The sequence below is a fragment of the Trichoderma citrinoviride genome (genome assembly GCF_003025115.1).
Source record: "Trichoderma citrinoviride strain TUCIM 6016 unplaced genomic scaffold BBK36scaffold_6, whole genome shotgun sequence".
Lineage (NCBI taxonomy): Eukaryota > Fungi > Ascomycota > Sordariomycetes > Hypocreales > Hypocreaceae > Trichoderma > Trichoderma citrinoviride.
This window is the reverse complement of record NW_020194714.1, coordinates 358,879-371,325: the sequence shown is the minus strand read 5'-3', so window position 1 is coordinate 371,325 and position 12,447 is coordinate 358,879. Positions and strand designations below refer to the sequence as shown.

At 50.6% G+C, this 12,447-nt stretch overlaps 6 protein-coding genes across 6 annotated transcripts; 1 reads left to right on the top strand and 5 right to left on the bottom strand.

Moving 5' to 3' along the window:
• Positions 1 to 28: 28 nt before the first annotated feature.
• On the top strand, positions 29 to 2,338 carry BBK36DRAFT_1140533 (putative enoyl-CoA hydratase/isomerase family protein; the record flags this gene model as incomplete). The annotated part of the gene is made up of 2 exons (XM_024893386.1): positions 29 to 1,325; positions 1,578 to 2,338. 2 exons carry the CDS (start codon positions 29 to 31, stop codon positions 2,336 to 2,338), a joined length of 2,058 nt encoding a protein of 685 aa, XP_024750076.1.
• A 110-nt stretch (positions 2,339 to 2,448) lies between these two features.
• Positions 2,449 to 3,357, bottom strand: BBK36DRAFT_1117610 (alpha/beta-hydrolase; the record flags this gene model as incomplete). Its single annotated transcript, XM_024890372.1, has 1 exon — positions 2,449 to 3,357. The coding sequence occupies one exon, from the start codon at positions 3,355 to 3,357 to the stop codon at positions 2,449 to 2,451; it is 909 nt and encodes a 302-aa protein (XP_024750075.1).
• A 472-nt stretch (positions 3,358 to 3,829) lies between these two features.
• On the bottom strand, positions 3,830 to 5,137 carry BBK36DRAFT_3899 (hypothetical protein; the record flags this gene model as incomplete). The annotated part of the gene is made up of 2 exons (XM_024898054.1): positions 3,830 to 4,259; positions 4,344 to 5,137. The coding sequence occupies 2 exons, from the start codon at positions 5,135 to 5,137 to the stop codon at positions 3,830 to 3,832; spliced, it is 1,224 nt and encodes a 407-aa protein (XP_024750074.1).
• Positions 5,138 to 5,707: 570 nt separating this feature from the next.
• BBK36DRAFT_1140531 (hypothetical protein) lies at positions 5,708 to 6,469 on the bottom strand (the record flags this gene model as incomplete). The annotated part of the gene is made up of 1 exon (XM_024893385.1): positions 5,708 to 6,469. One exon carries the CDS (start codon positions 6,467 to 6,469, stop codon positions 5,708 to 5,710), a length of 762 nt encoding a protein of 253 aa, XP_024750073.1.
• Positions 6,470 to 7,864: 1,395 nt separating this feature from the next.
• BBK36DRAFT_1198297 (hypothetical protein) lies at positions 7,865 to 8,235 on the bottom strand (the record flags this gene model as incomplete). Its single annotated transcript, XM_024897030.1, has 1 exon — positions 7,865 to 8,235. One exon carries the CDS (start codon positions 8,233 to 8,235, stop codon positions 7,948 to 7,950), a length of 288 nt encoding a protein of 95 aa, XP_024750072.1. The 3' UTR covers positions 7,865 to 7,947.
• Positions 8,236 to 11,006: 2,771 nt separating this feature from the next.
• Positions 11,007 to 12,281, bottom strand: BBK36DRAFT_1117437 (hypothetical protein; the record flags this gene model as incomplete). The annotated part of the gene is made up of 2 exons (XM_024890352.1): positions 11,007 to 11,543; positions 11,592 to 12,281. 2 exons carry the CDS (start codon positions 12,279 to 12,281, stop codon positions 11,007 to 11,009), a joined length of 1,227 nt encoding a protein of 408 aa, XP_024750071.1.
• Positions 12,282 to 12,447: the final 166 nt, after the last annotated feature.

The window sequence follows — 12,447 nt, the reverse complement described above, 5'->3', positions numbered from 1 at the left end:
GATATTCTTCCATCGCTGGTTGGACACAATGATCAAGTCAATCGCTGTTCCCGCTCCCCCCTTTGATCTTACCCTATCCCACTGGGACAGAATCTTCCCACCTACTCATTCCAAAAGAATCCTCTGCTTCGCTCTACCAGATAATGCCGACAAAGAGCAAATCATTGACCAGCTACATATTGCATTACACTATACCGTCCAACAAATCCCTTTCCTTGCCGGTTCCCTGGTGCCACGCGTCGAAGATGAAGGTAAACGCCCCTGGCTTCGAACAATCTCCTCCGCTGGAGCCGCCTATTTGGACGTTGTAGAACTGTCCGATCAACTTTCTTTCTCATTTTTTGCCGAGTCCAACTTTGACCAGCAATTGTTCGACGCCGATCAGCTCTGCTCTCTACCTCAAGTCGCATACGTCCAAGAGGAACCTGTCAATGTGTGCCGATTCCAGGCCACCTTTATCGAAGGCGGACTTTTGCTCGCCATCCAGATCCTGCACACCGTCGTCGATGGGCGAGGCGTGACAGACTGCATCAGGATCTTTGCCGACAACTTTCGCAGAGCGCAGTCCGGGGCAATTGGCCATCCCCTGGAAACGGCGACGAGCGTCTACTCGTTGGATCGCAGTGCTCTATTGTCCGCTGATGGGGCCGTTGGAGACGAGGAGAAGCATCCCGCCTTTACAACTTCGCCGTTAGTGAGCGGCAAGTTTATCGGTGTCGAAAACGGCTGCCACACATTCCACATGAGCGCCAAAGCTCTCGAAGCTCTCAAGAAAGCTGCCACTCCCCAGCCGGGAGCCGAGGACGCAACATGGATCTCAACCGGCGACGCAATTGCTGCTCTCATCTGGCGCAGTGTCATGCTCGCCCGACTCCGGGCCGGACTCTTACCCGCCGATGCCACCGTCGTCATGACGCAGCCTTTGGATGTTCGCGCGATGCTGGGCCTTCCCGAGCCGTATTTCGGGAATGCATTCTACATCACAAGACCTTCTCTGCCGCTCTCCGCTCTGGCAGATCCTGAAGACGGACTCCGAACTGCTGCCAAAGCCTTGCGGACGGACATCAAGTCGATGACCGGTGACAAGTTCAGGGACTTTCTCGGACTCGCCGAGCGTTCAGCATTGGCTGAGCCGATCCGTCTGAGCACCATGGGAGACGCAGCCACCACGGCAATCACATACTCGAGCCACTTTGCCTTCAACGTGCACGAGCTAGATTTTGGCCCTGCGTTTGGTGACGGACGTGTCAAGGCTTTTCGCCACCCTGCAAGAGGCACGATGCCTGGGGCTGTCATTGTGATGCCCAAGTTGCAGGACGGTGGGTGTGAGTTTATGGTCACGGAGCAGCCTGACACTCTTAAATATCTGGCTGAAGATGAGTTGTTCGGCCTGTTCGCGAGAAAGGATAAAGGAACTCACGACAAGGACTTATGACTATCTATGATGGGAAAGGATGAGAAGATACTGAATTCGTCGTCCCAACATCGGCCGGACTCAAATCATATCAAGGTGTCAAGCAAGGCTCCGACGCTCGTCGTGAGCAACATCCCAGCACCACACGTGGGAACCATCAAAGTGATCCAGCTGAACCGCCCAAGTGCCAAGAATGCCATATCCGTACAACTATTGCAGGAATTGGCCGCACAGATCGAAGGCATTCACAGCGAGGACAGAACCTCGCCACATCAGACAAGAGCCCTGGTTCTCGCCAGCGCACTCAACGACGTCTTCTGCGCGGGAGCTGACCTCCGTGAAAGGAGAAATATGACCACGGCAGAAACACAAGTCTTTCTCGCCTCGCTGAGAAACACATTCTTCAGGTTATCGTCGCTTTCCATCCCTTCGATAGCCTGTGTCTCAGGCCTTGCACTTGGCGGAGGCCTCGAGCTCGCACTATGCTGCAACTTTCGCGTCTTTTCCTCACTCGCCGTAGTCGGTCTACCGGAGACCAGGCTTGCCATCATACCGGGAGCGGGCGGGACATATCGCCTGCCAAAGCTCATCGGCCAAATGCATGCCATGGACCTCATATTGACCGGTCGACGCGTACCTGCAGCGGAAGCAGCCGAAATGGGCATGTGCAACCGTCTTGTTACCGTGGAGGAGACGTCAAGTCTTGAAGACGCAAGGAATATGACGCTGGAGGCAGGCATCCTACTTGCGCGAGAGATTACGTATGGAGGTCCAGTGGCTGTGCGTGCGGCCTTGACGGCGCTGGCAGGCATGAGCGAAGAAGCTGAGAACGCTGCGTATGAGACGGTGCTTGAGACACAGGATCGGCTCGAGGCGTTGCGGGCTTTTGGAAACGGTCATGAACCCGTGTTTGTTGGGAACTGAAGCCTTATTCAGGTCGTGGCCTCCTCTCGGGAGGTTGCTATTAAGAAGCTGCTGTTCTTTGTTGTTGAGTTCTTCTTTATATCTAGATGAGGCCAGCCATCAACTTGCATTTATCTCCACTCTACTCCTTTTCTCACATTCTCAATGATTGCGTCTGCCATCCGCTGCCGAACCCGATGCGGAATCTCATGCCCACAGTCCTCAAGAATAACCAGTGTCGCCCCTTTCACATCATCTCTCAGAGTCTCCGCATGCTTCATCGGGAAGATTTGGTCCTTTGCGCCATGGATAACGACAGTCGGACATTGCACTTGCTTCAGCAGCTCGCGCGGCCACCTCGGTCCCGAAGCATCGGAATGATTATACCTTGTCCACAACGTCCCGCTCTCTCTCTCGCGGTAATATGTAATCTCAGACTCCCGTCTTGATTCAGCCCTTGCTTCCTCCGTAGGTGGTTGACTTGACAGCGCAAGGTCGAGCTGCGTATAGGAATGTATCCAAGCTTCATCATCATCCATGTCGTCTGGAACGGTATATGCCTCGGCGATGAGCCATTGCCCTTCTAAAAGGACGGGTGGTAGGTTATCGCTGGGCATTTGCTGTCGACCAACTGGACTCGTGAGAACAAGGGCCAGACTTTTGACAATGTCGGGCAGCCGAGCAGCGGTTTGCCATGCTAGAGACCCGCCCAAACTGATGCCGATGAGGTGGGCGGCTGAGAGCTCGAGATGCCTGATGAGGCCCACGATGTCGTCTACCATGTCACTCTGCGCATAGACCGGTGAGCCATCGGGTGGTTTTGTGAAAGACGTTGAGCGGCCGGTATCGCGATGGTCAAACCGAATGACGAAGTAGGGCTGATTCGGAGGACTGAGGAGCCGGACAAGGCCATCCGTCTTTTGTGTCATGGCACAACTGTGGCCCGAGATGAGAAGGATGGCCGGATCCAGAGGGTTTCCGAAGACCTGGTAGCAGATCTGGCAGCCGGATGGGAGGGTTACGAAAAGCTCCTCGGACATGTCTGTGTATATCATCTCGGTTGAATACGGCCTGTTTTCAGCGATGGCGGTCGCAAGTAGAGAGTCCTCCTTTTGCTTCGTGAATAGCGGCAGCAGTGCGGGGTGCGACGCTCGCGTTGTGCAGGGGGGGTGTGAAGTGGTGTCTAGTCGGGTTGCTTTGTGTTGGTCGTTACCATCGAGGTGTCTGTGTCTTGAGGACCAGTCGAAGTGACCCCGCTGTATCGAGATCAACAAGTGCCAGCTCGTAATTGATTACAGAAGGTATTATTATGTATGAGTACTTGGGAGGTAGATTGCAGTCTATCGGGTTTAAGAGCAGCTGTAAGTCACAAAAGGGATGAGACAAGGCATTCGACAAACCCCTTTTTGGACACGGGCTAATCTAAACCCTAGGACTCTAGTAAGTGATAGTGTCCGGGACACCTCTATCAAGCCTGAATACAGTAACTGCCAAGACAGAATCGGACAGGCCTTATCCTTCTTTGAGGCTTTGAAGCAGCGGTCCAACTACGCTAAAGGGCAAAACCGGCTTCTTCTCAGTAACATTCAGTTGCAGGGGGTAGAAATAGGCCGGTGACGTCCAGAAAATCCAAAACAGAACCCATACATATCCAACAGCTGTAGTCCACCGACTGTATTGGCCCTTGAAACCCCGGCTCCAGATCGCCTGAACAGCGTCCTCAATCATGAAGCCCAGAGCTTGGATGCTGTAGAAGCGCAACGTGCCAGACTGGTCCCAGCGGATTCCGCCTGGATACTCCTCGCCGAAGAGATGAAATAGGCCAGAGACTGTGAACGTGAGAAGAATGAACATGTATCGGCCTGCAATCCCTCCTTTTTTGAGTCCAAGCAGGGAATATGTCGTGTAAATAGGCGGGACTGCTGATTTTCTGACGAATGGCCTGATGCCAGAATTTTCTGGTTGCGATAACAGATCAGCAATGGTGAAATTTCCCATAACCATAAGAGAACATAGGTAGGCTTACCCCCAAGTATTGCGGATCGTGTACATCTCGGAGATGGAACCGAACAGTGGCGGCCACCTTTGAACCGGCGAAACGCCCGCCGCGACACACACAATAGCTAATGAAGAGTAGAATGCTTGGACGTAATAGTATATGGCCACCCAGCGGATGTATACGACAATTGTTCTCAAGATGACCTCGTTTCTTGTGACTTCACCCAGCCGCGTCAGGAAGAGGACCTTGTCCCACGAGAACTTGGTCGCATTCACTGCAGGGTCGGGCTGGCCTCCCATTAGGCTCATTGCATCGAGAATTAACAGAGACCAGATCAAGGTGATTGCCTTCCTGACAATGAAGCGTCCGCGACTGGGCACCATTGCAAACTGTGGTGTGCCCTTTACCTCCCATGGTGTCGCCGGAGCACGCCAGGACGTGGCGACGTCAAACGCCCATTGCAGACGAGAGACCAGATGGGAAGCCTTCTGCTGTGGTTTCTTGCGGTCTGTTAAGCCGAGGTTTGCATTGGGCTGATTGCCGCGTGGTGATGTAGGGCCATATGCCGAATATGACCAGCGACTGATGAGACCAACATCTAGATATTGGAGAAAGAGGCCCGCGGTGTTCATGTTGATCAGGGTCCATGTTCCCTTGTGTGAAATTGCTTCCTTGTTGAAGATGAGAGCATGTGACACGAGAGCGGCCAGCATAGGCAGGACGAGTGGACGGATGAAGGAGTTGGCCGATGTGAAGCCAACAACTAGTCCTACAATGCCTACCAGTAAAGCCTGGTAGGCCAGTACAAGCCAAAGAGCCATGATGCGCTGTAGCTGATTTGCATAGAATAGAGGTATGTGGCGTTTCTCAAAAGTCGGTACTATGAATGATCTTTTGAGATGGCGGCCGTCTCAACAGAGGCTCATAATTACCACAGCAATCAAGCTCTTGTCAAGAGCAGTTCCAATGATCAGCGAGAGATTAGCGTTACGATATGGGATTACCAAGTAGTAATGCTACAACGGGTGGTAAGGTGGCATGCTTGATGACCATGTAAACGCCGCATAAGCAGAGGTAATGCGTAATGCATCGAACAATTACCATCTGATGAGAAGTTGATTAGGAAACGAGAATCGTGATAATTGTTTCATACAATGTAGCTCTGTGCTACAATTAGTGAATACAGCCTTCAGCTCAAGCAATGAGATGCGTACTCATCGGCGTGCGAAGCGCTCTCTCTACATAGTTGAGGTTTGGAGTCGATACAACCCAATGGGGAACTTCAAGGGCCAATAATACAGCAAAGTATAACAAGGGTGGCTTACTACAAAAGGAAAGAAAGAAAACATGAGCTGCAATGTCTTTGAATGTCTGTATCCATAAATGCATCTCTAGGCGTTGCTAATGTGGATATTTGGCCTAGTTGAGCTCTTACTGTCCCGGTAGTTGTCCAGGACCTCATTGACCTTGGCCGCATCCAAGCCCTTGATAACCGCATAGGGAGTCGGTCTCAAGATCCCCTGCTCAATGAGCCCCGGGAAAGCCTTCCAAAGGGTTGCCGACAGTTCACGTCGATCTGCCGCATGAGGGTGGCAGAGAAAACGACGCAGCTCGTATCCGGCCTTCTTGTTCAACTTGGTCTCATCAACCTCGCCTTGAGTCACGGTCACCAGCGTTCCCCTCTTGTTGTTTGACAGAATGCGAGCTCCGAGTGTTTGATCCTTTGCCAAGACGGCAGTGCACACATGCAAGAGATCATCTCCCACGTTGTTTCGCACCTCAGCTTCAATCTCGTCGTCACTCAGTGTCCTGTCGATTAAGTGAGTGGCACCAAGCTCCCGGAGATGATCAGCCTTGGTCTTTCCAGCGATTGCGATAATAGTGCCAAACCCAGCCCATCTTGCAAGCTGAATCGTAAATTGGCCGCAGTTTGAACCAGCTCCAATAATGGCAAGAGGTGTGTTCTTGTAGTCGAACGATTTTCCCTCGGGCGTCAACGGGGAAGGGAAAGCGTGTATAGATAAATGAAAGAGCGCAATGTACATGGTGAGCGCATTCAGTGGCAATGTTGCAGCTTCGCCTTGCGTGTTTGAGGCGGGAACCCGGCCCATGAAGTTGACGTCCATGAGTGCGTACTCCTGTGTGGTTAACATCTCGGCGGAGTATCGTCATACGAACATCCTGCGATGGCCATCTTGACCAACACTTCACCGGGCCCGGGAGTCGGTATGGGTCGGGTTCCCAATACGACGGGGTTGCCGGGCCCGGTAACCAACAGTGCTTTCTGTTCCGCCATTGCTGTTTATGATGCGAGCCAGAGTTTTCGGGTGTAATTTTGGCCTCACTACGACTCAATGACTATGTTAACGTGTTCCAGTATGATTGGGTTTCTGGAGATATTTATCTTGCCTTTGGGGGTACACGGCTATCCATCAACCATCTCTATGAGCTTGCAAATCTCAAAGTCCGATCTATCGATTGTTGAATGATCGAAAACTACGCATTGTGACCATTTTCCATGATTCCAAATCTCTACAGCTGGATTCTAACTGTGAAAACCGAGACAAGAGTATTATTTCAGGTCATAAAGCTGCTGACAGCGTACTATTTAATAATCAGTGCAGGCTGAAAGATTAGTATAGTATACCTGAGGTGCGTGCGGCTTGTCCCGTTTGCAACCAACGTCAAGTGTTTATAGTCGTAGCATGGTGATCTATCGAGAGCTTGATTCCTAAGCATTTGATTCTGATACATTGAAACGTGAAGGTCGTATATTTCCGATATCTCGAACCTGGAATCATGCCAACAGAGTCGTTTCAACAATTTCGTATCAAAGTCCTTCATATTATCAAGGCCTTGCGTGCTCAAAAATTGCTTAGTATTCATGCTTACCAATCGACGTACCAATTCGGGCTCTGGACCTTCGCTTGTGATCCGCTGTCTTCAGTGCCTGTTCCTTCATCCGAATTGGCAATTTGGCTGTCTGAACTCCTCTGTCAAGGTAGACTTTAGGACTACTCACTCCGTTGCTCAAAAGTCATTGCCCTTTCTCCGTAGTCCTATGAGACTCCAAAGTTGGTGGGTTGCTTCTGAGGGACATGCTGGAGTTATATCAGCTCTCCCAGAAAGCGGTGCAAGCTTGGATGTGCCCCATCTTGGAATTTGAGAATATCATGTTGGGAAAGGAATAATAATCCATGCTCCCTTGAAAACTCCTGCGTAGTCTCACAATGGCGACAATAGAGACTTGAGTCTAAAACAACACCTGATAATCTAAAGTAAAACTTGAGAGTATACGACGAGTCCTGAGTCTACAACGAAACTTGAGATACCAATCTTATAGACTTCTACAAGGCCACTCTCCTTCACTCTATCCGTATTGTTTGTCATTATTAGGACTATACTCAGGTTGGCACGAACCGCATAAGAAACTTGATCATTAGAGTTTGAATCGTATTCATTGAACCTATTGAACCATTCGACCAACCGCCCAGCCCGATATATACACTTAAGTCAATTAAAAGGCCTGGATATAGTACAGTTCTGAAACGCCGTTGTAGTCCCATGTCCACTGGCCTCCGTTGAGGCCTTCGCCGCTTACACACTGGGAGATGATGTTGCTGAAAGCCTCCTATAGCATATGTAAGCCATGAGTTGTTCGATGCTTGGTTTGTGAATCTACAATGGCAGTAGACGTGATGGCACGTACCTGGCAGTGGAGCTTTTCATTGCCCTGGTAAACAGCTTGAATCTGGTGGCCATCGATGTAGCCATCGAATGAGGGTCCGTAGTTGCAGACCTGGTCGGCAGCCTGCTGGTAGGCGGAGGCAGAAAGACCGGGGTTGCCGTTGCCGTAGCACGAAGCCGCAAGAGCAGCTGGGGCAGCAAGAAGAGACAGGATGATGGAGCGAGACAGCATTGTGGCTAGATGTAGATAGTGTGGTTGGTGAAGGTTATTAGAAGACTTGAGGGACTTGGTGGTGTTGAATGACTTGGTTGTGCAAGTATACCTAGGAAAGGGGGAAGGCTTATTATTTATATATGTCTTCTACTACCGAAGAATCCCTCAAGTCTCGTCAATCGATCAATCCTCATTACCGCGCAATACCCAGATAAGCGGTGAGAATAACAGCAGGCATGAAAGACAATTGGTGGAAGCAATTTCCTTGGACATTAGTTTGTGAGTTGTCGCTGAATCCACTTTGAGCCTCGCGTACGGCAATTATACAAAATATCAAGCTCGATATATCCTCACAGCCACCAAATTGTTCCGTAGCTGAGCCCACATCCCCCTGTCAGCTTCCTAATCCAGATATGGGGGGACCGTCAGCTGAGTCATAACTGAATACTATAGATAGAATAATCAGGCAAATGAGCCCCCAAAACATGTGCCCTATAGCGCCCGACCAGGCTGAAGCGGCTTTGAGTCTGCGCAAGAGCCAATGGTTCCTCGCCGTGTTCGGGCTTTGCGGCCCTGAGAGTATAGTTGTGAACCGATCCCTGCGCGGTAGCTGGGTTAGTGGTTGTGAGCTGTTCAGGGGTATGTTTCCCCATTGTAGACAAAATATCAGTACTACAACGGGTACCATTGTCCTCATGAAGTCTTCGAAGGTCAGTACTCACAAACAGCACAGAGAGTTAAGGACATTAAGAGCCATTCCTATCGTTGTTTCCGTTTATTGCATGGAACTTGGCTGGATTGGCGTCCGACTTCTAGTCTCAAAGTCCGGTCCTTTGCGGGCCGCTCCGGGTTAAAGGCATTGTCCAGTGGGGAGTCCAGCTGGTAGTGGCAATTATAAAGACTAGTTTTAAAATAGAACTGAACTCATTATTGCCACATGTAAATCCATGGTTCGAAAGCTCGTGGTCTCTTATGAGCCTGGCTGCAAAGTTTGCGGAGCAACGTGTTCTCTTTACCTTCAGTTATAATCTCCATGAGAATACAAGACCCTACCTAAATCTACATAATCCGCTCTCCTCAACACCTTCGTCCTGTAGCTTTGTGCCTGGATACTCTACGTACACATGTTTCAATTGGTTCCAATTGAGACTATTATAGTCAAACCCTTACATGCTCCGTTAGTTGGTGACACGCTTTGCAACAGGGTTTTGCAGTTCCCTCGGCGTCGAGAATTTAGTATTACTGAATATCCAATTGAGCGTTGTCCAAGTAGAAGCCAGTTTCAAAGTGACAACTAGTTGTAAAACAAGACGTCGTATGGGATCGGCGATCAGGAACACGGTGCAGTGTCAAGAGAAAGACTTGAGGTAGTCTCTACTGCTGCTCCCGCATCCTCGATGATTAACCATTCAGATGTGCTCGAAGCTTTTGGGAACCTTGTGTGTGGTTCTTCGGAGAAGTCCAATACAGCCAGCCATACGAAGACAAAAGAAAGAAAAAGAAAGTTTCCTCGCAGCCCATAGAGCGACGCAATTTCACGGTTTTCTGCGATTTCTATCACTTGAAGTAGGGGTCCCGATTGTCTGGTCCATTGCCAGGCCTTTCCCCAGATCTAAGCACGATGCTGTTACATGAACAGGGGTCCTATGTTTCTCTCCGAATACGAGCCAAACATTGAGGGGAGCATTCAATGTCATCCGAAGCATCATGACAGTTATCCGTCCAGATCTGATCAAAGTATCTATGTACCCGCTCCTTCAAGGAAAGTTCAAATCCAGACACACGAGGCTTCCCGTCTGCTACACACAGGCGTACTACAGGGGTGCTGAGCCTTCATGTTCCCGTGCCCCTGTGTCTCGCCTAAAGGAACGACGTGGTAGTCGAACGGTCAACAAGGGGCCCAACAAACATCATTGGCCCTATCCACAACAATCAGATCAAGTATCTTGACGACCCAGGCCTTTTCTTTGTTGAGATCATGACTTCTGAAGCCCGACGGCCCAGATCCGGCTTCTTCAAACCTTGCACAGGGAGATGTCACCCACTTCGCAACACAAGACGTGGTTTACATTGACCTATAGAAGATTGAGTTGATGTATCCAGTCTACGTTGACATGGCGGATGTCTCATCCTCTGAGATTGCGGTCGATTCAAGGACCTGGGTGAAAAGGAAGCACCTCTGGAAGAGAACCAAGGGACCCAAAAATGTCCCACCACAAAGGCTCTACATACTGTCCTCTTGTGCCAAAAGAGGCCAGGGTGATTTTTAATTCTAGGGCCACTCCGCAGGAGCGACTGGAGAATCCCTCAATTCGAAATGCCCCTGCCCGCGTCTACAACGACCATATCAGGGGCATATCCCATCAATTGACGATTTGGCCGTATATAGCAGGGTGGGTGAGGGTGCTTGAGCACTTCGATACCGAGAACGTTGAGACGGTGTGCAAAGAGGAAATCCTTTGTCTTTATGAAGCTTCATGGACAGGATCATAGTCCCAGGCCTTACAACGATTAGCTCACTCACAAAGATCGTGACATCTAGGGCAACCTTTTGGCCGCGATAACGTGCGTTTTCTATTCCCATTCAATGAACGTGGTAGCATAAGGCTTATATCCTATTTCGTATACTATATTCCGAAGCACAATACAATACGCTCTTGGTAACAGCCTGTCAAGCACCCCGGCCCGTTGAACCCAACCACTACCATCCCGCTCGGACACGCAACATAAATCGCTAGTCAAACCAAACAAGAAGAAAGAGGAGCATCAAAAAGGCTCACCGCCATTATCTACACAAAGCGAGGGGTAAAGCCACGAGTTTTCTTCTGCTCTTTGCCGCCACGGTACACCAGTTGACTCTGTCCACCCTGGATCCAATTCTGTCGAGCAGTTCCAATAAGCTTGGCAAGCTTGGTCATTCTTCGGTTGCGCTCCCGCATAGTGATAGCGGCATCTGGCGCTCGAGGCATATCGTTTATAAACCAGTTCCAGAGCTCGTCGAACGGAGTCCGACACGAACCCAGGCAGTGGTATGCACTGAGAGAAAAGATCCATTCGTTGCTGTCCTTGTCCTGCTTGAGGGAGATGTCGAAATCCGTGTTGCATACCACGCAGGAATCTGACTCCGAACTCACACACGGTGGCACCATGTACAGTCCATTGCACATCAGCGACCGCGGAAACTCATTGCCGTGACGTTGCGGTGGGATTAGATTGCAAAAAGGGGGGGTTGAACCGGCTGAGCAATATACATGGCGGCATACTTCTGGCTCCAGACTGCTGATGAGCCTTGCCAGGCATGGCCAGGGCACCAGCGGTCCGTGGAGCTTGTAGAACCGAGCCAGATATAACTTGCCGTCGACGATCCTTGGAACGGTTTCATGCGAGAAGCTCCACAGTCCCGCCAATCGAGGCAGCTCGTCCGTCTTATTGTGGCAAAGACTGACAAGCCCCTGCCCATTCCGAGGGTGATCCCCGGGATGTAAGCTATGATTGCCGGAGGCTTGACATAGATTGAGCTCGATCTGGTCTTGAAATGACACATATCGCTCCAAGCTCTTGAGCGGTAATCCGTGAGAGGGGCCCAGAAAATGAGCGTTCATGACCAGATAGGCCTCCATGAATTCGACATGAAAGTGGCTCTTGAAGGTAGGGTAGTGGTATGGTGCCGGAACATGCCAGATGTTGTTTTGCTCGCTCATCCACCATGCTCGGATTGTATAGGGACCAGGGGTCCATCTGTGAGGCTGGCCGTTCCAGTCCTCGAATGGGTCGAGGCGCCGCAGCTTCCAGCAGCAGAAGCAAAAATATGTGTCAGGCACATCTTTCTGCAGCACTGAGAGGAGTTGACTTCGAGAGTTAATGTCTCCTCTTTCCGGCACGATGTTGAGACTATGCACGAGGCTCCTCAAGGATTTGCAAGTCAAGGACAGAGATATAATCCACGCCGGCGGGAGGTAGTCGAAAATCAGGCAGAGAAGCTCCTGTGGAAGCTGCAGAAGCGGACATTCTGATTTTCTCTCTGGCAACGGCCCGGGGAAGTGCTCGTCTCTGACTTCAACCATGGTGCTCTTTTCGATCGAGGAAGTCTTGTACGGCGGTCTGTGGTTGATTTCGCGGTAAGGGGATTCGGTCGCCTGTGTTGTTTTGGCCGTCTCGAGAGTATCTGGGCAAAGACGCGGGAGGCAGGCTGCTGCCTTAATATATATCAACGATCAGAACAAAGAATCC